This window comes from Anomalospiza imberbis, chromosome 3 (genome assembly GCF_031753505.1).
Source record: "Anomalospiza imberbis isolate Cuckoo-Finch-1a 21T00152 chromosome 3, ASM3175350v1, whole genome shotgun sequence".
Lineage (NCBI taxonomy): Eukaryota > Metazoa > Chordata > Aves > Passeriformes > Viduidae > Anomalospiza > Anomalospiza imberbis.
The window spans coordinates 25,055,695-25,078,512 of record NC_089683.1 but is presented as its reverse complement, the minus strand read 5'-3'; the positions used below and the strand labels follow the sequence as shown (position 1 = coordinate 25,078,512).

Genomic DNA, 22,818 nt, shown 5'->3' with positions numbered 1-22,818 from the left:
TGTCTGTGTAACTAAAAAAAAAAAATACGATGCTCATATTCTAAGGATTTGTATTGTGAATGAAATCTCTGTTTGGGAACAAGACACATTTCCAAAGCTTGATTTGGCTTTTGTCTTAGAAGTTAGGTAAGAAACTCTTGATATCTAAACTACCTTTTAAACTTGTCTTCTGAGAAAGTGCAAATAATTCTAATTGGCATAACCGATATTATCTATGTAAATTGAAGTAATAGATTGGGACAGATAATCACAAAACAACCAATTTTAATTTTTTAGGTATTCTGGAGCTGATCATACAGAAATTAGTCCTTATAATTACTTAACCATAGAAGCTAGACAGAAAAATAACTCCTGGGAAATAGTCATTCTTTATGACCAAATTAGCCACTTCTCCTTTTGTGCCAGTCTACATATGAAGAGTAACTGAAAATCTCCACCCCATGTACTCTGGAAATCACTCAAATCGGCATAAGTGATATATTCATTCTTAGCTGAGTGAATGTTAATGAACCATAAGAGAATTTTAAGGGTTTAGACCAGCTCTCACTCACTTAAGGGTCTCATTTCCACATACCTCAGTAGTGAAGAATCAGTCAGAAAGGGATAAAAAAGGAGGGGGGAAAGAAAAGAAATATGACTTTGTTTTACAATTGTTGTTCTTGGAGTTTCATCTTTCTTTGTCACTTATATAAAATTAAATGTTGTGTACCAGCAATTTATTTTAACCAAGAAAGATCAACACAGCTCAGCAGGACATTGCATTTCTTCTAGGCATGCTCTTATCATGGTAAATCATTTGTTGTGTTGGATAAGTGTGTGGAACTGAGCCCTCCAAGTTGCACAGAAATGTAACTGGAAGTCTGTGGTACATTCAGGACAAGAAGGTTGCTGCCTAGTGGGATGTTTTTCAGCATATATTAAATTCTTGTTTATATTACAGGTAGACACTCGTAATTTGGTTTTATATTTTACAGCTACAGAAAAAAACCCTAAATTATTAAATATTATAATTATATTAAATAATTATATTGAGAACTGACAGATGGGTCTGGAAATTCTTCAGTGTGGTGACAAACATGCCCTACTTCCCATCTCTTTATTTGTGAAAAAGATCTAAGAAGGTTTTGGACAAAAGTTAAGAAGAGTTATATAACATAATGTGAGTGGAAGTCTCAGTATGAGGCATTATTTTCAAGTTCTTTTTATTGCATTATTTGATCTCTTCCTTTAATGATAGATACATTGGATTTTTGATGATTTGTAAAATGATCTGGATGTAATTGTTACCTCACATGCCATTGACCAATGAACTGTTTCTACTTTGCAGGGTCATTTTTTACTAAAAGCGGGTGTAAACTGCAAAACAATGGGACTATCTTTTGCTCAGATGTAATTCATATGGAAACTATTAGGTTATAGTTGTTACATTCATGTTATTTTGTTCCCATAGAATACATTTGTTTCAGTGGTGTCTAGAACAGTCCTCGTGTCTTCACTGCAACATGTTCTTTTCAATATTAGATTAAATGTGAAGTCTGTAAGCCAAATTCTTAACTGCAGATTAGTTCTGGTACAAGTACGAACATTGTCTGTCCAAAAAATTTGAATAGTTTTAACTTGAGGGAAAAATAGACTAACTGAATGTAGACTTCTGCATTAAGCATATGCAGAGTTCTCTTTTAACCTGAATCACATTTGATTAAATGATCACTGTTAGAAAAATGTGAGATATACTGTAGAGCTGAATGAGCAATGATGCTGAGGAAATGGCAGAGTGCTTCAAGTATTTATGAATGTGGAAGCTAGTATACAGCAAGGAAAACTATATCTGTCTCTTTAAAGTCACTGTATTTTAGATAATATGACATGTCATGCTGATGGTCCCATTGACCAGGGCTTTTGCTTTACCTTATGTGGGAAATCTTACACATAATGTAAAATGGTTCCTTTCCGTGTGTCAGTCAGGGTTTTGGGGCAAGCAAGAGCATATGAGCCTGCTGAGCACTAGACATGGACTATTGCAACAAAAGCAGTGGGGAACAATTGAACATTATTGTTTCACTGTATCCCCAGAGTTGTCTGCATGTTTCCAGCTGAAACTCTTTCTCCTATGTGTTTTTGGTGCTTTGAGGTATTTTGTTATTCTTGAGTTTTTTTGTTGTTGGTCTTATGGGGTTTTCTATTTTTGTATTTTTGTTGTTGTTTGTTTTGTTTTGTTGTTTTATCTTCTGTTTTGTTTTCTTTGTCCCTGCCCATATTTTGAACCCAAATCATTTAGGCAAATGCAAAAAACATTCAGGTGAAATTATTTCCTACATTTAAAAGGTTTTCTTTTTTCTTCTCAGGGAATTCCTGGAATTCCTGGAAATCAAGGAGCAAAAGGACAAAAGGTACTATTAGTTGTACACAACACAGTTAAAACCTATAATATATATACCCATTCCAAACTAAGGGCTCAGGCTTAGAGAAGAGTTTTCATAGTAGGGATTTATGACATCAAATCATGCTGCAAAAGAATGGAGACAATTCATGTCATGTTTAAAAATCTCTTACTTGGTTTTACTTCAACTACTCCAGAAGGAGTGAATAGTTTAAAAGGAGCCATGCTAATTTCCTAATACATTGAGAAACAGTATTAACTAATGAAATCTGCATAGTTAAAGAATTATAAAAAATGTTAAGTATACATACATTAGCCATAGAATTTTTCTCTTTATGTAAAAAATACAGGGTGAAATTGGACTGCCAGGTCAACCAGGAGCAAAAGGGTCACCAGGAGATACTGTAAGTTTCAAAATTGTGTTATTATGAACAAATAATTGTGCTGTTGCTATTCTATGCTTGTCATAAAAAAACATGCAATGGCAAATACAGGAGCAAACTAGCATTTGCAGGTTGGAAAGACAAGGCTACGACAAATGTGAGTTCTTAGCTCAATGACATATTTGCAGCATGAAAATTCTGGCTGAAAGCTGAGAACTGTTTTTTTTTCTGTTACCCTTGCCATTACTTTAAGCTTCTGGATATTTTGACAAGAGGTGAGTTCTTGAATTCTGATGGTTGTTAAGAGATTGTATTTTTCAGTTTAATAACTTGTCTGTCTCATGATTTATCTCTCCCATTGTTTTTTGAGGTCTTTCCCTATGAAAATCTTCATCAGTGAACTTCTCCTTGACATACAGTAGTGAGGCTGGATTTCATCCATTTTGATAGACAAAGGGCGTTCTGATGTCCCTTTGTAGTGTTAAAAGTAGAAGTAGTACATATTTATATCTTCAAGGACAAATACAGACTACTCGGTGGTTCTCTAAAAGGGTTTTGATATTAATTTCTCAATCATCAGTACTGTTACACTGTTAAGACCATCATAGTACCTACCTTTCCTTGGAAGACAGGAATAATCTTTGCAGGGACTATTCTTTCCCACTTTCAGTGACTGCAGGGCTGTTGTGGTAGCTTGTGCCTCACTTGGTTGGATGACAGGAACCTTGAAGGAAGAGGATGCCAAGGATCTCAATATGGACCTTTTAATCCTGTCTTTCTTGATGAATCTCTTTAACATCCTAGCTAAGGTTACCATCTTCTAGAGTGCGTAAGGTCAAACCTGAAACCAAAATTACTTGGGCTTACATCCCACTGCAGTATTCCTGTTCTGAAGAGAATCCTTGTTTGGATGGAGGTTAGCAACACATATGTTTGACCATCTTGGTATGTGCGATTACATGTGATTGCATGTCACTGCATGCCAAATGAGCCATCTGGGTATGAACTACTAACCTAAACATCATTTATATACTGGTGTGCTGGAGTATTCCTCATAGTATCTCTCCTCTCCTCTCCTCTCCTCTCCTCTCCTCTCCTCTCCTCTCCTCTCCTCTCCTCTCCTCTCCTCTCCTCTCCTCTCCTCTCCTCTCCTCTCCTCTCCTCTCCTCTCCTCTCCTCTCCTCTCCTCTCCTCTCCTCTCCTCTCCTCTCCTCTCCTCTCCTCTCCTCTCCTCTCCTCTCCTCTCCTCTCCTCTCCTCTCCTCTCCTCTCCTCTCCTCTCCTCTCCTCTCCTCTCCTCTCCTCTCCTCTCCTCTCCTCTCCTCTCCTCTCCTCTCCTCTCCTCTCCTCTCCTCTCCTCTCCTCTCCTCTCCTCTCCTCTCCTCTCCTCTCCTCTCCTCTCCTCTCCTCTCCTCTCCTCTCCTCTCCTCTCCTCTCCTCTCCTCTCCTCTCCTCTCCTCTCCTCTCCTCTCCTCTCCTCTCCTCTCCTCTCCTCTCCTCTCCTCTCCTCTCCTCTCCTCTCCTCTCCTCTCCTCTCCTCTCCTCTCCTCTCCTCTCCTCTCCTCTCCTCTCCTCTCCTCTCCTCTCCTCTCCTCTCCTCTCCTCTCCTCTCCTCTCCTCTCCTCTCCTCTCCTCTCCTCTCCTCTCCTCTCCTCTCCTCTCCTCTCCTCTCCTCTCCTCTCCTCTCCTCTCCTCTCCTCTCCTCTCCTCTCCTCCCCTCCCCTCCCCTCCCCTCCCCTCCCCTCCCCTCCCCTCCCCTCCCCTCCCCTCCCCTCCCCTCCCCTCCCCTCCCCTCCCCTCCTCTCCCCTCTCCTCTCCTCTCCTCTCCTCTCCTCTCCTCTCCTCTCCTCTCCTCTCCTCTCCTCTCCTCTCCTCTCCTCTCCTCTCCTCTCCTCTCCTCTCCTCTATGTATAATCTGTTAAAACTGATGTAGTTTTTGTTGGAGACAGAAATTGAAATTTGGAATTCTAAAAATTCTGGGCTACTCTGTCATCCAGTACATTTTGCATTTCCTACAGAGTATACACTTACCCCCTGTCCAAACAGCATCTCTTCCTTTCCTGACTACCACAGGCACAATCACTACATTACAGCTGTCAGAAAGCCTTTTTTTATATAAAGTACACTGGTTAATTTTTTTTCATGAACTTTGAGGACTTTTCCAGCTATCTCCTAAAGATCTCTGGGAAAAATAGATCTCCTTGACAATCAGTTATCACAGTTGTCCAGATCAAATTTGGATGAAACACTGCCTGAACTGGAAGTTTAAATGTCCCTACTCTTAGTTAACACATCAACATTTGTTCTCTCATCTGAGCCTCCTAACTGTTTTTATTGCCTGTTACTGGAATTTCTTTCTCCATTTCTTTCTGAGCAAAGTTGAGCAAAATGCCGGAGGAAAGGCTATATCATCAACTCCAATAAAGCCTTGTGGGATTCCAAAGTGCTTATATTTATTTAACTCACCTACCATATTTTCTTCAAATTTTATTTAGATAAATAACATCTGGTTCATGATACACTTGAAAATAATTTATTCCTCTTTCCTGTCAATTCATTTAATGCATTTTTTTGTCACCTGATAAATTAAGTAGGAGATTGATGCATGGAATATCTGAATGTATTATATGGCATTAGGGAATTTAAACCAGAAAAGATAGTGGGATTTTCCTTGTATTAGTCACACTGAATATGTTTGTTCCAGAAAACACAGATGGAAAGCTTGTGGATGGTCTATTAATAGCTTGGGAAAGTTTTTCAGTAACAAGCTCTTCTTCAGTAATGACTATCCCTATTGCATTGCCAACACCAGCAATTTATTAATTTACCTGACATATAATGTCAGCTCTGCAAAATAGGACAATAATGCTACATTTTATGTCCCTGAATTGTTCTACATTTTTGTTCAGGACATTCTCTTCTCTTCTAATTCTATATAGTTTTCCGATTATGTTCACAAGCTTTTCCTATGCTGCATCTGAAAGTTTCCTTCTTACAGTGTGCTGATTTCATTTAGTAGTCTCCATGTAATTTTTAAACAAAACAAATCAAATATGGCCTAGCAATGAAAGTGCAAGAAAGGAAACCAGGAAAAATGGAGTTTATTTCTCCTTTTCCTGCAGATGTATTCTTGACCTTTAATTATACTAAATGTATTTCCTCATTTGCCTTCTCTGGTGTGTGTTTGCAGGTCAATGTGTATATATACACATAGCTGATTTAATTAAAAAAAAAAAAAAAGAAGCTATTCTGTGCCTATAGTATTTCTGCTTTGTATAAGATAAAATAAATGAGGGACATTTTTTGTGAGCATCTACCACTTCTGTAACCCAAAGACTGATGTGGATTTCACTGGAAATGATCTAGTGAGGTGGTAGATTGTCTGTGGCCTAAAGAACAGGTTGCTCTATTTATTGATGGAAAGTTTTGGCGACCAGTATTTTCTTATCACGAAGCAGGCAAGAAACATGAATAAATCTGTGGTTAATTTGTATTAATCTTTGGTTAATGGTAAAGCACAGGTGAAATACCCGAAAATGGATGAAATTCTGAAAAGCATGGCTGCAGAGAATTACTTCTTGTTTTAGGTACTCTGAATTTTCTCTTCTACTGTGGAAACAAAGACACCCTTTAAGTTTTAGCTTAGTTTTAAACAAATAAAGTTTTTTTTTTTTTTTTTTTGCAAAGCTGAGTTGTTATCTGTGTGAGAAATAATATCTGGTTTTGATTACATTTAACTTTTGAAAGAAGTCTGAGATAATATCATGGGAGTGAATTGTTCCTAACATTTGTTACTAAATAGAAGGTGATTTATATGAAAGCGAAGATTAAATAACAACAATAACAGTGAATTCTGAAAATATTATAAGTTGGAATAATTGATAACATTTAATGTCTGACAGGTTAGGTTTCCAAGCCTTATTTAATTGTTCGAGTTTCTGTATCATTATGCTTTTATTTTATGCTGCTCTTATTGCAGATTGTATTTCACAGTGTTTGAGCAAGTCCAAGTAAAACAATAATAATATATGGATTTTATTGATGCATGCAGTTCTGGACTAAAAGTGAAGTGAGGCAAAGTGGTGAAAAAGAGAATTGTTAACACCAGATATGGAAAATGTGATTAATGGGAATTCCTTCTTGGAAAGTATGATTTCAAAGAAGGAATTTGTTTCTAACGTATACTTGAGACTATCTTTAAATAGAAATTAAGGAAGTCAGGCCTTTGATGATTTAATACTCCTTAGCTCTTATTTTATGTAGGGAACATGCAGCTAAACATGCCTTTATGAACATGATTCCATTTGTAGAGTCCAAGAGGCTGTTTTGGCTTTGTACATGTCCTGAAGTCTCATGATCTGAAATGGCAGAAGCTGTTGTGTTCTTGAATGAGTAGTTTAACTGAAGATTTTGCAGAAGATACAAAGGTGTGGCCCCAAAATTTAACTGCTCCTGATAAATCTCCGCAAAATTTGCACAATGGGTCATGTTATATCAACCTTTGGGGGACACAGAGTCAGAAAGGAGAAAGAGAATTATGAAATGCCACAAATACTTTTGTTGGTTTTGGAAACCCTAAACAGAACCCAAGAAACTTTTGTGTCACTTTCAGTCATAACTAAGAATGCATTACAGACTGGGTCTTGAGTTGCAGAATTTTTTCTCTCAGGAGTATTCCATGACAGCACTGTTCATTTCTCCTGTATGATTTTTTTCTATTGCACACTAGCCCTTTATTAGACCATAGAATGTTCCAATAATTCACTGTACTGTGTCAAAACTATAGCCTGTATAGTAATAAGATAAAAGACATTGTATTTACTGTTTAATTCACTAAAGAAATATAATAATGATGCTACTAATACAATACCAAGCTCATTTTTCCTCTGTTTTAGTACAGAAATGTCTCTTTTTCATAAATAAATAGGGTTTGATGGGACCAGAAGGTTCATTTGGTCTACCTGGAGCTCCTGGGCCTAAGGTAAGTATTTGACTCAATATGCTTGTGACTTTGATAAACGACTGCTTTGCATGCAAATTTGATCTGACAATGCCAGGATTTTGTAGCTCATTTTTTGGTGTATTGAATATTGATGAGCAGCTGTATGATGTTCCCTGTGTTACCTTTTATGATAGTTCAGTCTCAAGAGAGGTTAATATAAGTCAGTAAATGGTGCCTGTCATCCTGTGAGGTTTTTAACAGTTGTGGAAATGGTCATGAGAGTTTGTTTCAGTTTTACAGTCCTGGAAAATATTCTGCAATGCTGGAAACCAGATAATTCTCAATATACATCTGAACTTTCCCATGTTACATTTATTTATACTTTAATTGTATTCAATAATGTTATGTGCTGTTTCTTCCACCCAAGGAGCCAAACTTATTTCAGATGTAACTTTATTGATTGCACTGCAGCTACAGCAAGAACTAATTTTACCAATGTTCTCAAAAGCTAAAATAAATACTACAAATTCAGATTGGTTACTGTAACTTTTCAATTTAATCCAAAGTGAGTTTTGGATTGAATTGTGAGTAAGTATTGAATTGTATGTCCTAGAGAATATTTAGGAATACAGAATCCATTTCCCTAACTTTGCATTTATACTTAGATCCCTTTCCCCCATACATTATTCTACGTCCAAAAGTGTATATGCATTTATTTATAATTGTATACTGACAGTAGTGTTTTTTTAAGTATTAATGTTTTCTATGGTCAAGAAGGTTGAATACCTATGATCCAACTAAAAATTAATTAGCTGTGAAAAATGCTTTTATTTTGTATACTTATCTCACTTAGAATATAAGCTGTTTCTTAGAGAATTCTTCTTAATAAGCTCATTCTTACAGAAGTCCATCATGATGTAGTCAATAATTCTTAGATTTAATGCAAATCCTTGTGCTGAATATATGTCTAATTCCATAGGCTGTGATAAAAGCCAGAACATAAATTAGTATTTTGACTTCAACAATTAAATAAGATGATGGAAATGTGAGGTCAGTACACACAAACTTGTTGTAACTGTGAGGCAAATGAGGCAGGCGGAGATGGGACAGGTATGCAGAAGCTGGCAGATCAGATTTTGTCATCAGTATCTCATCTTTCCTGAGAGAAAGTCAAAAATTCAGGCTGCATGTAATGGAGAAGAACTTCAGCCTTTCAGTCACTACCAGGGCCCATTTTTAAGAGTCAGTTTCTCAACAGTGTCTGTTTATGTTTGCTAGACCTACCACATGTGACAAAACATAATGATGTGTCTGCCACATTGTTATATAGGGTGATAAAGGTGAACCAGGAATACAGGGGAAACCAGGATCATCAGGAGCCAAGGTAAATATGATTCTGGAAGTGTTCTAGTTAAAGAAGGGATTCATTTATTTCTTCATGATTTACTAACTTTCCATTATTTCCCCTGGTTAATTATAAGGCAGTTTGTTTCACAGTAAAACATTAGTTAACATCACATTGCATCAGAATCTATGTGATGACTTATTCTTACTAATTTTATACTAGATTTTAGGCTGTGAAAATCAGATGTTCATTAAGTTCAAACCTGCAAATGTTGTTACTTGAGGTAGTATTTTTTGTGTAATTTTGAAATATCAACTGTATTAAAAGACAATAAAAATAGATACCGAATGTGTCTTCTCTATATTCACCGTCCCTTCAAAAATCCTTCAGATACTTCAATCATCTTCAGTTGTAAAATTTCAAAATATCATAGCCAAAGCGTATCATGTGACCTTGAGAAACATGCAATGTGTGTTTTTACACACAGCACATCACTGACACAAAGCTATTGTATTACTCAGGGAGATTTAGGCGTACCAGGGGCTCCAGGTGAACCAGGCTACCCAGGCATTCCTGGTACCCAGGGATTAAAGGTAAGTCATTTTTTCCAGTTTTACATTAATTGCATCTTTTTTTGGAAGTGCTTTTCTTATAAGTGATCATTATTTTACAAAATCCTTTCTCTAAATGCATCATTATTATTAGATAACAGTTGGACACATTTAAAACAATAATACATCCATCCTGAACATTTTCTTCTGAAGGATAAGACCCTTGATGAGAAGGCACTTGTGGTGAGTTGACCTTGGATGAATGCCAGGTGCCCACCAAGCTGCTCCATCACTCCCCTCTTAAACAGGGGAGGGAAAACAAGAAAATAAGATGGGAGAAAGCTCATAGGTCAAGAAGAAGGCAGTTTAATTAAACAAAAGGAAAGGTCATGTGTGGAAGCAAAGTAAAAGGAAATATTTATTCTCTGCTTCCTGTCAGCTTGTGTTGTCCTGCCAATTACCGGGAAGCAGGACTTCAGTACACATAGATGTTTGGAAGACAAATGTCACAATAATGAAACTTCCCCTCCTTCCCCTTCCCTTTAGCTTTTATTGCTGAGCAGACATCTTATGGTATGGAATATCCCTTTCAGTTTAGGTCATCTGTCCTGGCTATGTCATAGAACCATAGAATGGTTGTGTCTTAAAGATCATCTAGTTCCAACCCCCATGTCATGGGCAGGGACCCTTCCTTCCGCGAGATGAGATGGCTCAAAGCCCCATCCAACCTGGCCTTGAACACTTACAGGGAGGAGGTATCCACACCTTCTCTGAGCAACCTGTCTCAGTGCCTCATCACCTTCAAATTAAGGAATTTCTTCCTATTAATCTAGTTTCAATTTGAAGCCATTCCCTCTTGTCCTGTCATTAGAGACCTTTGTGAAAAGTACCTCTCCAGCTCTCTTCTAAGCCCCTTTTAGGTGCTGGAAGGCTCCTCTAAGGTCTCTCCAGAGCCTTCTCTTCTCTGTGCTGAACAACCCCAGCTCTCTCAGTCTGTCTTTATGAGGGAGATGTTCCAGCTGTCTAATCATCTTCATGGCCCTCTGCTGGACTTGATCCAGCAGATCTATGTCCTTCTTATGTTGGGGGCCCTACAACTGGACACAGGTGGAGTCTCAGGAGAGTGGAGTGGAAGGGGAGAATTTCATCCTTGCTCTGCTGGCCACACTGCTTTTGACGCAGCTCAGGATGCAGTTGGCTTTCTGCCATGTCAAGTTTAGTTCCTCATCTATCAGCATGCACAAGTCCTTCTCTGCAGGGCTGCTCTCAATCCCTTCTCCACCTAGCCTGAATTTGTGTCTCCACCCGAGATCTTGGCTGGCCCTAGCTTACAGGAAAAGGCAGGGATTTGAAGAGAGAGCCTTGATGTTGAAGGGAGCTCTGCTCAGCAATACCCAAAGCACTGGTGTGTTATTAACACCTTTCTGGCCACCATTGCAAAGCACAGCACTATGAGGGCTGCTATGGACAAAATTAATTCCTTCTCAGCCAGACCCAGTATGGCATTAGAGAAATAGAATTAAATCAGGAATTTCGCTTTCATAAGAAGAGAAAGGTTGAAGGGTAAAAAGACAGTAGGATAGAAGGGTGGTGTTGTAATTAAAGTTTTATGAAAACCCCATGCAGAAGTATTCCAATAGAATTCATCTACTCCAGAAGGCACACGTTTCTTGTATGTCCAGTGTCATATATGCCTCGTATACGTCTTACATATACTAGAGTACTTCACATGTCAGTAGACAATATATGGACATGCCTTACATTAACTAGAGCATGGACTCAGTGTCATAATAATAATTTAATTAGTTTCACTATCACTATATATTCAATTCAATATCTAGGTGTTATGTAAGGCACATGTACTAAGACAATAATATTTTATGAAAGATGATTTTGTTAAAATGTATGGAACTTCTCTAAATTTTAAACTGAAGAAGCCTTTGAAAAGGTCATTTATTTTATATGAAGATGCAAGTTAGCTGGAGTTACAAGTCCAATGACACTTGAAATTTTCAGGAAGAAAAGCGCAGTTTTCGCATCTGACAGTAAAAGTGAAGCCTTTCAGCTATAGATGAGTTTAAAATTTGATACAGCTGAATATTTTACATTCAAATACAATACAACAAAATACTACAGCTGACATAAATATCTTCTTATGTTCTGGGATTTTCAATCAGGTAAATATTTTCCATGACAAAAATCTCCTCTTCACTAATGTTTTCATTTAACTAAATATTCTTTTATTTTCTACCCCCCCACCCCCCAAAAAACAAAAAACAAAAAAAAAGAAACCCCAAAAAACAGCCAAACACACAAAGTTTTGTCTCTTACAAGAAATCTGACAAAACGGACCCAACTAATTATTTTCTTTATTAAATGCAGTTTTGCATCCCCCCTACATATCTGTCTTTTGTTTCATGAGCTGCTATGTTCATGGTTCAGCATTTCGATTTATGTCTATTTAAACATAAGATGTCAGAGTCAGAGTAAGAGCCATCCCCCATAACTTTGTTTCCTTTGCAAATAATGAAGAGAGATGGCCACATTTTCAGAGTACATATGTCATACCTCTGTTGTTAATTGGAATGAGTAGTTTTCAATTGCGTGTTTCTCTCCAATGTCAATTAGATTGTGTTCAGACAAGTTGATAAAACTACATACCTGACTTCTAAGCACCATTTGCACCATTTGATTGCCAATCCCCCCATTATTATTTACTTTAAACATTTTGAGGCAAAACAAGTGGGTTGAAATGGAGCTTAGTCCTTAAATATTTTTATTTAATTTAAATATAGAGGTGTTTTTGGTGAAAAAATACTTTTTTCTTCTTTGTTTTGCATAACTTAAGCATACAGTGGTGCATTCAGCTAAAATTTAACCCATAAGAAACATTGCCTCCCTTCCTGCCTACATCCTCTCCACTCCCATACACTGAGTAGATAAAATCCTGCTGGACTTGCCACCTCATTATGTTGTATTTTTAGATTTTTTTATTTGGTATGTGAACATCGACTTTCGTATTTAATTTTTTACTTGTTAGGTGAGTATCCACTCTCTTTTTGATAGTTGTTTTAATGACAAAGTCCTTTCTTAGTATAGCTTTTTGGACTTTTTTTGTGTACATGAGGAAAAAGTGATTTGTTTTCTTTCAGTATAAGAAAAAGATAGATGTTTCTCTTGTAATTACTGTGTTAAATTAAAGCACAGACTACATGATTTAGAGGTGATTCATGTTTAAATAGAGACCTTTCTTCTAATATTTTACAGGGGGAGAAAGGAAACCAAGGTGACACTGGTATCCAGGTATATCAACTTTGTTTCTAATGAAATCATCTGGCATTGATATTTATACAAGTCTTAGGTATTAATTCAGACAGAGTTTTTCTTAAGATTAAACTCCACAGAAGGTTAACTTCAATACCAGCAGTAACTCTCCTTCAAGGAAATCATCTGCATTTCTGAGGGCCTGAGCAGGCTGTTGGCATTTGCTGCATTTGCTCCTAGCAATGGTGCAGGCGCAGGGTGCAGGTTGTGCCCAGAGGCCTGGGGCATCACCCAGGACTGTCTCAGGATGCTCTCTGTCCATGCCTACAGGGGACTGCAGGATCACAGAAACACAGTCAAAGTAACTTCACCTGGCCTCTGCCTACCCACTCTACTATTAGCATGTGGGATTTTCCTCCTTGTTATCTAAAATCATGGAAATACCTACAAGAAAAAGAAGAATATTCTGTCATTACTTCGATCCTGGCTTGGTCCCTCTGTGTTCAGGGTAGAAATTTTATTCTGCACAGTTTCTTCTCTGATCTCTTTGAAGAATAACTTCAGATTGACTTGTCCTAGTTTAGAATGAGGTTTTATATTTATATTTAGCTCCTTGTGTTATTTTTGGGATAGTTTAATTACATATGCCAGATAAATCTATATTTTATAAAATGTGATCTTTTCTGAAGGGACTGAAAGGAGAAAAAGGAAGACAAGGAAATCCAGGCTTACAGGTACTGTTAAAATAGTGATCCTACTTCAAGAGAGCCATAGTGATCCTAGCTTGAGGCCATGATTCATATTTGTTTCTTAACACTTCTTCCATCAACATGTATAGGTCTTTGCATCAGGTGAAATATATTTATATATAACATGAGAACATAGTTATATAAGTTGTCTCTTAAACACTTAGTATTTTTAAAATAACTACTCTAAAACATACAGAGAAGATGGAGCATCACTTCTCTCAGCTGTGGATGCTTGAAGGAGGAGAGGAAATGCATATGAATTGGAACACAGAAACTTGATTTATACAGGAAAAACATTTTGCTTTGAGGGTGGGCAAACACTGGAACAGGCTGCTCATAAACATTGTGGCAAAACCTGTCTGGACAGCATGCTGAGTTGATCAAACTGCATCTGTTCTGCAAAGGAAATTGAATCCAAGGAGGTCACTTCCAACCTACATCTTTCTGTGTTCTGTGATATTATATCTTGAGAAACAGACCATAAGTGCATTTCTTTTATTATTGTAGTAAAACCTTAATTATAGAATATTTTTATAAAATATTTATAAGTAATATAAAATGCAGGTAACAGCAAATAGTGGCTTTTATGTAAAGGTTATAAGAGTGATACTTGAGATGTTAAGATTTTTCATGAGCCATGCTACACTTTCATACAGTTCATTACCTCCTAGACTATGCTGGGAGTCATTATTGACATCTTCTGTGCTCATAAATTACAGATGTTTCCTGTTTCAGCTGTAAATCAGTGAGATCCAGTTGTTTCTCTTTAACTCTAGGCCAGCATCTTCTGATTGTGTCATAGTTGGCGATCTTGTTATTCCACAGAAAATAGCTGTTAGTATTTATAAATACTTTTTAACTGTATAATCTATGTATGTCTAAACAGAGAAGTATTTTTAGAGGTACATATCTAAAACTAGACTTGGAAGGATGCCACGGTTGCTTTTTTCAGAATTACAACATTGATACAGCTGCCCCTCTAGCCAGATGGACCTGATTCCCAGGGATTCTGGGCAGGAGATCTAGACTGCTTGTTAGTTAACACTTTCAGAAATATGTAGGTTGAAAATAGTTCATTATTTAACCTGACCACATTTTTAAATAAATAAATAGTTTAAACTAAAAGGCGAATCATTGACTTAACCAAATATAATGTCCCAGATTGACATTTTACGATTTAAACTTTGTTGGTTTTTTTTTATTATTTTTTTGCAAATAATGGAAAATTTTTTCATATCTTTATTATTTTAGTCAAAAAGGAAAATAAAGTGATAGTGAAAGAAAACTTTTTTATTTTTTTTCAGATAGAATGATGCAACTGAATTGTTATTTCTTGCTTGCTTTTTTTTTGGAGAAAGCTGAAAAAATAATACAGACTAAGTCTAAAGTTGTTTCCTGTGCTTATCTGGTTTGGTCAGGAATCAAAAATCAATCATTTAGTAGACAAGATAAGATATTTCCAAGAATTCTCAAGACTCCAAGACACAATACAGATTTCCTTGTCCATAAGAGTGAATCAGAAAAGTGAACTGCCATCTTGCCATGGGACGTAATGGTCAGTAACACCATTGAATCACTTGGCAGAAATGACATCAAAATAATTTGCTAGCATGCAAAATCTGCCTTACCACAAAGTCTGTATTTCAATAGCTCTGAAATTAATTTCTGCCTAGTAAGATTGTATTAAGCAGTTTGAATCCGGAGTTTACTTCTGCTGGGACACATGCTATTTCTTTTGTAAAGCGAATAAGGTTTTGTCTCTTAAGTCTATATTATGTTTTTATGTTTATAATATGTGTGATATACTCCCAACTTTTCCTCTAGGTACGTGATATTAAATGTAATACTGAAGTGTTCATTCACGCTGATATAAATTTTTCATCATTATATGAAGTTTTGTTTTTTGTACTATAGCAATCAGAGAATCTTTAAAAATTACTGTTTGTGATTGATAACTAAAAACAAAGGACAAAAAATACTAATTTTTGATTCCAAGTAATTTGGCTCAGCCTGCATTTTAAATTACTTTTTCATCTTATTTTTTAAAGGGAGTAGAAGGATTGAGTGGAGAACGAGGAGAGGTACGTATTTTTGCGATGATAAATATAGTATTACAAAATTATTCAATTTGTTTCTGCAGATTAGGTGATCTGTAAAATGTGTGTTTAGTCTTACTTCTGTACTCACATGTCTGTAAGCAACGGAGGAGAAATTGAAAAATATCAGAGAAAGAAGTATTAGTTATAAAGAGACAGAATAAGATATACATTTCATTAAAAATTATTAAAGCCAAACATATACCTTAAGAAAATTAAAAAGCCAAGAAATGAACCAACAAAATAAGAGAGAAAGGATTGTTTGAATATAGAAAATAACCAAAGAAAATAACTAAGGAAAAAGAATCATTGTGTTGCATGTTGTTTAAAAATTGATATTTAAAATATTAATTTTGTTGACTATTATTTATTTATTTCAATATTTTTTAAAATCAGAGTATACACTTACCCAAATTCTTCTTCAAATTTATTTAGATATTGTTTATTCAACCTTCTTCCTTAAAGCATTGTTGCATAACAATAGCTGGATACATTAGTTGGAAGTTCCATTCAATAGCTGGATACATTAGTTGGAAGTTCCATTCTGATAATGAAATTATTTTATCCATTTTAACATATAAGTTGTTTCATATGCTTCTGTGGTTCTAGGAAAATTCTTCAGTTGCGATTTGGCTTATAGGTGTTTTACTAAATTATTGCCAAATCTGGTAAAAGATTCCTTGTATGCTATTGAATTAGTCATGCATTTACAATACCTTAAGTATTGCAAGACATGGGAATAAAATATTTCTACTGGAAATTCATTTAAATGATTTCTTACTATGTATTAAGCTATAACGATGCCATTGTATTTACTTATCAAACCTACAAAATTAGTTTATTTTCCATTTCTATAAAATATGGGTTTTGTTAGACTCTTAATTTCTAATAAGTTTCTTCAGCCTGTAAGTCTCTTACAGGCTCTTAAGCACTTACTGAGCTGTTTTCCTGTCTTTGCCTTTCTTTGCCAATAGCAAGGGTCAGCAAACAAGGCCTCACATGGATGTGGTTGAGCATTAAAACACCAAGATATACTGTGGAAAATTTTTCCCCTACAGTTTCAGTTGTTTCTTGGCAAGCTCTTCAGGCAGTTCTGCTGATGCTTCCAACATTTTCTCCTGGTGTTTTTATGCTGGCTTCTTGCCTCTAATGTTGTTCTAAAATAGATGCTGTTTCCCCAGTATTCTCTGGTTTTTAATGCCTTCTAGCCCCTTGAACATTTAGTTCACATAGCTCAGCTTGCAAGTCTTTTATGTAAATATAGTCCACAGGGGTAAAAGGAATTAAAATTAAAGAAGAACCAAAACAGCTATAAACCCCTAACTATAAACCAAACATAATTTCAGACCTCAGCACATACAGTTTCTAGTATAGCCACAGGTAGTTACATAAGCACCATGGGCTTATCTCTGAGCCTTGCTGTTGAAATGAAAAAAACACCTTTGTAATTATGTACTAGAAATGAACAGGTACAAATCTACATGAGGTAGCTAAGAGGATCCCTTCTCTGTTACTATAAAGATGACAATATCAAGAAAATAAATTACAACTACAACTTTGGAAGAAGTTGTATCTGAATTAATGCATGCCTTTTGAAGGTATCAACTGCTGTTCAGGTCATGCCCCTGAACTGGCCACCCTTCCAGCAGTACTCTTAGGCACTTGACGGACATCTGTCACATTTTTTCTCATTTCTCTGTTTCTTTAAGAACATGAAGTACCTGTCTGATTTACAGCCTAGCTCATAAAACTGGTTAATCTGACACTGAATTTAAAGCTTGTTACCCTGTAGTAATTCATGTAGAGAATTCTGGGCATTGTTACTAATATAGACCAAGCCAGGAAGCTTTGAATTTTCTGATGTGAAGAATCTTGATTAGTAATATAGGAGATGTTACAAAGTAATATAAATACCATAATTTAATATTCAGTGGAAGCCTATTGAGACCATATGCGTGAGTATTTCTTAAAATTATATTATTTGCTTCAATAAGTTTGTTATATATAATAGTCATGTTCTCACAGTTCCATCTAAAATAGTTGAAAGTGGAGAAAGAAAACTTTTCAGCAACTGATAATGTTATGCAGAAGCTGTGCAAACAAGGAAGGAAAAAACTCGTAAGGGAGCAAGCGTAGTATACTGACTTTAATCTTGGGCACATACTGATGTTTTGCTGGCTCCAGAGCAGGGAAAGAGTTCCACATGAACTATTGCAGTAGGTAATTCCATACATGGAACCATTGCTTTGGTGAAGATATATCAAAACATTTTTCAGCATTTTTTTTACCTTTTCCAGTGGTGAAGCAGACAGCAGTTACTATGAATCAGATGGAAAAAAAAAGAAGCAAAAATATCCCTAACTGAAATAATTTTTTTTTTCCTTTGTTTTATACAATGCAGATATAAGGTAAAAGCCTTGATTATTATTGCAAGTTTCCAGGAACTTCAGAGGTGCCAGAATTTCACATCCAATTTTTTCTGGCCTTCTAAGGATTTTAACATACTATAAAAAATTTTTCTGATTCTGAGGAAAAAGTGAATAGAACCCTTTGTTCCATGTGTTAATAAGGAATAGTAAAATCGGTCTTGAAAATTAAGAAAAGGTAATTTATTTCTAGTTCTCTTTGATAATTTTATCTGAAAACTTCAATACATTTTACCAAAATAGATTTCATCAATATCAAGTTAGTTTTCATAGGCATCACATTACTTTTATGAAGAACTTCAATAAAGATTTCTTAGAATATGTTTGTTTGGTGCTACCTACCTTCCAAATGATCTGTGAACATATAATTGGCTTTTCATTGATTTTTCATCCAGAAGGGTGAGAAAGGAGATCCAGGCATTCAAGGCATCAGTGGACAAAAAGGAGAATCTGGTGTCCAGGGTTTGATTGGACCCCCTGGCCTCAGAGGTCAGCCAGGAGATAGAGGACCTCCAGGACCACCTGGATCAGATGGAAAACCTGTATGTATATGACTTCAAACTTTTCATTTTGGGTACCTTAAAAACCAGAAAGAATTGCATGCTCTGTTCTCTGTTCAATTCAGGCACGAGAATTTTCAGAAGAGTTTATTCGACAGGTGTGTTCAGATGTACTGAGAAGTAAGTCTGAAAGTTTCTTTACCGTTGTTTCCTTGTTTGAAGTGCTAAAGAAGTTTCCTGATAATTATAGAAATGTTTTTTTGAAAGCAAGTTCCATATTGCCAATTTATTATTTGTTTTCCTACATGTGTGGAACTGTATTTCCACATCACAGGCACCATACTTTACCATCTTGTTTCCTAAAAGTATTATATTCTCTTAAGAGAGGGAACTGATTTTGTATTAGTGGTTGGGGGCAATACTTCTATTGTTACAGCACTTTAAGCAACTTTTTGCTTGAATTCTCCCAGCCCAGTTGCCTGCCATTCTCCAGAGTGGAAGACTACAAAACTGTAACCATTGTCAGTCCCAAAGTGCTCCCCCAGGACTTCCAGGACCACCAGGTCCAAGAGGCCCTGAAGGTCCAAGAGGGTTTCCTGGTTTACCAGGGAATGATGGCATTCCGGGGCTGATGGGCTTGCCAGGTCGCCCTGGGGCTCGAGGGACAAGAGGTACAGTGTGTGTGTGGCACGGTGTTAAAGGCCTTTATGTCTTGGTTTTCTGCTTCTAGTTTTGGATGGGGTTAATGCAGGGTGGAGTAGGAGAATTAGGTGGGCTTGCTTGGCTGAATGGAATTGTGGCCATGGAGCAGTGTGGATGTTTCACCACCTTCAGGGAACATGTGACAGGAGAGAGAATACAAAAACACAGCCAGGTAGTTATTGTTCAGTTCTACTATAGTCTACTATAAACTCTGTTCTGATCTTTTAGAGAGTTCTTAGTCTCATGTAAATGTTTCTACCTGCATTTAGATTCTTTTTTAAGTTCAAATATGCACAGACATAGATTTCAAAGTATGTCCATGTCTTCTGATTTCTTTTCTTCCAAACTTGTTTGTTTCTGCTTTTTTAAGGTACAGTCTTTATTCACTGGCTACTTAATAGTTGTGCTGATTTTTGACATCCAACAACTTTTATACTTCCTTTGATTTCCTGACTTTTTGTCCTTTTGTTATCTTTATCTCAAAAGGATTTTTGCTCCTTTCTTTATGATTTTCGTAAACATTCTGGATTCTTTTGAGGCAGGCTAAGATTTATGCTTTCAGGTAACTCAGCTGTCCAAGCATTCCAATAGATTTCTGTGATGTTTTTGCAGACTTTATATTAAGTACACATATATAGTCTGGAACTAGACCAAGGTTACCATAATTTGGTAACTGGTATCATCAAAATAATCAGGAAATCTGTATGAAATAACAGCTAGCTAGTAATGTACCAGTGGTAAGCAACAAATGGTTGATAAATATTTACTTTCTTTGTGACTTACTGCTTGTGACCTACCGCACCAATTTCATTTTGTATGTAATGATGACTTGCCTATAGTACTTTTGTAATTTAATCTCCAACAGGAGAATTTACTTTAGAAAGATTACATATTTAATTCAATAAATATTATCAAATGCTGATTTCTGAATTCATTGGATGAAAATGATGTGCAAAGATATGCGTGTGTTTGCTAATTCGCAGGACTGCCAGGGAAGAATGGTGCAAAAGGCAACCAAGGAGTTGGTGTTCCTGGGATCCAAGGCCCTCCAGGACCTCCAGGTGAGGGATGGTTCAGGTGTGCTGATTCAGTGCATGCTAATAATTTTTTTAAGTGTGGTTTAGAAAAAATGTTGATGTAATTTGGAAAAAACTTGCATACTTTGTACACATCTTACTTACCAAATATATTTTAGGGTAATAATGTTGCTTTCATACCTTATAAATTGCCATATAATACATTATTTAATATAAGAGAGGTCCTGTAGAGATTGGTATCTGAGACTCCTGTTTCTTGATAGGTGGATCCTGAAGTCAACTAAATCTGAAAACTGAGCCCTGATGTGATCATGTGACTTTTAAGCTTTGCTTAATGAGGGAAAATATTCTTCGTAACATTAGTGTATGCAAACAAAAGTTGGGCATTTAGAAGATATATTAGGGCCCCATCCAAAGCCAGAGAAACAAATAGAAATAGAGGGACTGATTCTTGCCATGATGGTTCCAGATTATATGATAAAGTAGAATAGTGTACTAAAGCAGATTTTCAGATTCTCCTTTAAAAGCTATCTTTATTTAAAATGTTTTCCATGTGATTAAAAAAAATCTTTATAAGATACCATGTTGTTTATATAAATATGTAAGCAGTTTGTGAGAAGAAGTGTCTTTTGCAGGAAATGAAATTTTCTTTATCTGCATACTTCACCAAAGAGTGGGGGCGTTGTGTGTTCATACTTGTTCTTTTTCACTTTAATAGTAATGCATTTATTTATTTATTGCATGTGTGTTATTAAGGTCCTGAAGGTCCACCAGGCATGAGTAAGGAAGGACGTCCTGGAGAGCGTGGGCAGCCTGGTAAGGACGGAGATCGTGGCACTCCAGGAATGCCAGGACCAGTTGGACCCCCTGGAATTTGTGACCCATCACTGTGTTTTAGTGTAATTGTGGGGAGAGATCCATTTAGAAAAGGACCAAATTATTAAATTGTGATATGATAATTTAGAGGAATAGTCACGGTGCTTATCTTTCATGGTTTTTCAAATCTCAGGAAGGTGACCAGCAATAATCCCATAAGAAGGAACAAAAGTACCTGTGACATTAAAAGCATTATAAATAGTGATCTCAAAGGTTATACATTCTTTTAGACAAGAAACTCCAAAACTCCAGTAACTTTTTTTTATACCTTGCACTGGTTAAATCTCAAGTGTTTTTAAAGAGATTATCAGTTTTAATAGAAATAAAATTAACTATAATATTTGGTATTTAGTATTTAAGTGGCCTATCATTCTCCTTTTACCTCTTTTTACCAAAGAAACTCTTTTGCAAAATTGCTGGAAACACTACTGGGAGCAGAATTAGATCTTAAATGGCATTGATCAGGTATAAATAACTGTGAAATTTTTCACATGCAGCCAACATACGCGGTATTTGATTTTGAAAGAATGTGGCTGGCTTTGACTTCGTATGTGTGCAAATTTCATTGCCTTATTTACATTTCATATGTCATTGCTCCAGATGAGAGTGAAAGAATGTTATCAGATTTTTATGAATTAAGACAGATACTTGTACTCATCACAGGAGAAGTGCCACCTGTTTTACCATGCAGCTCTGCTTAAAACCGAGCTGAAATGGGTAGAACTACAGGGTAGAACTACAGGTTCAAGACCCAAGGTTTTATTGAAGATGGTACTGTCAACTACTAAATGTCAATAGTTTCCATGTGGGTGATTCAACTCATATGAAAATAGCATTAAAAATAAAAGAGCAAAAACCTGACATAGCTGGCTATAGCTATGATTTGACAAAATTAAAGATTTAAAAATGTTTGCACAACTCCAATGTAACAGTTCTGTGTAATGAAGTATCAAATTGTATACCCTTTGCTGTTTCTGCTCAAGGACTGCGTTGCCAAATTGAAGAAGCGGGTTTACAAGGAGAAAAGTCTATCTGGTGGCTGACCAGCTGCAATGTTTGTTATGATGTTTCCTTTTTCATTTTAAGCCAGCTGTGTGTAATTTTCATTGTATGCTTTGCTAATGAAGTTTATTGCTTGCTTTTACATAAAGAGCAAAGGCACAGTTCCCATGAGAATTTAAAATTCATTTCTTAAATTAAGGCAGAGTCCTGTATTAAGTTAACCCGTGCTTCATAAGTCACTTTTTCTAATGTGTTGTTTTTCTGTTGTCCTACTATCAGAGACTTTTAATATGCTTGACATTCAAGGTAAAATAAAAAACACACTTTCCAATAAGATGTATGGTTGAGTGAATTATGAGTCTGAGAGGAAGCAAAACCAACCAAACAAGAGCAAGTCAGTAGGACCTCTGACTATAATGAATACAAACAGAAGACCAGAGTTCCCTACTTGTAGAAAAATCTTCTTGATTTTCAGCTAGTCTGATTGGTAGTTTTGTTTATTATTTCATTTGATCAAATTAACACATATATCAAGCTTAAGTTTTAAAAGTATTGGTGGTTTTGTC

General features: G+C 36.1%; 1 protein-coding gene across 1 annotated transcript in view; it reads left to right on the top strand.

Annotated features, from left to right (window-relative positions):
- Positions 1-22,588, top strand: part of COL21A1 (collagen type XXI alpha 1 chain) — a 92,920-nt gene extending 70,332 nt beyond the window's left edge. The window contains exons 18-30 of the mRNA XM_068183716.1: positions 2,346-2,390; positions 2,731-2,784; positions 7,690-7,743; positions 9,035-9,088; positions 9,571-9,642; positions 12,868-12,903; positions 13,554-13,598; positions 15,662-15,694; positions 18,531-18,677; positions 18,761-18,815; positions 19,106-19,306; positions 20,321-20,398; positions 21,131-22,588. Of these exons, the coding sequence (XP_068039817.1) occupies positions 2,346-2,390; positions 2,731-2,784; positions 7,690-7,743; positions 9,035-9,088; positions 9,571-9,642; positions 12,868-12,903; positions 13,554-13,598; positions 15,662-15,694; positions 18,531-18,677; positions 18,761-18,815; positions 19,106-19,306; positions 20,321-20,398; positions 21,131-21,318 (1,062 nt within the window). The 3' untranslated portion in view covers positions 21,319-22,588. The remainder of the gene's footprint in view (positions 1-2,345; positions 2,391-2,730; positions 2,785-7,689; positions 7,744-9,034; positions 9,089-9,570; positions 9,643-12,867; positions 12,904-13,553; positions 13,599-15,661; positions 15,695-18,530; positions 18,678-18,760; positions 18,816-19,105; positions 19,307-20,320; positions 20,399-21,130) is intronic.
- The last annotated feature ends 230 nt before the right edge of the window (positions 22,589-22,818 follow it).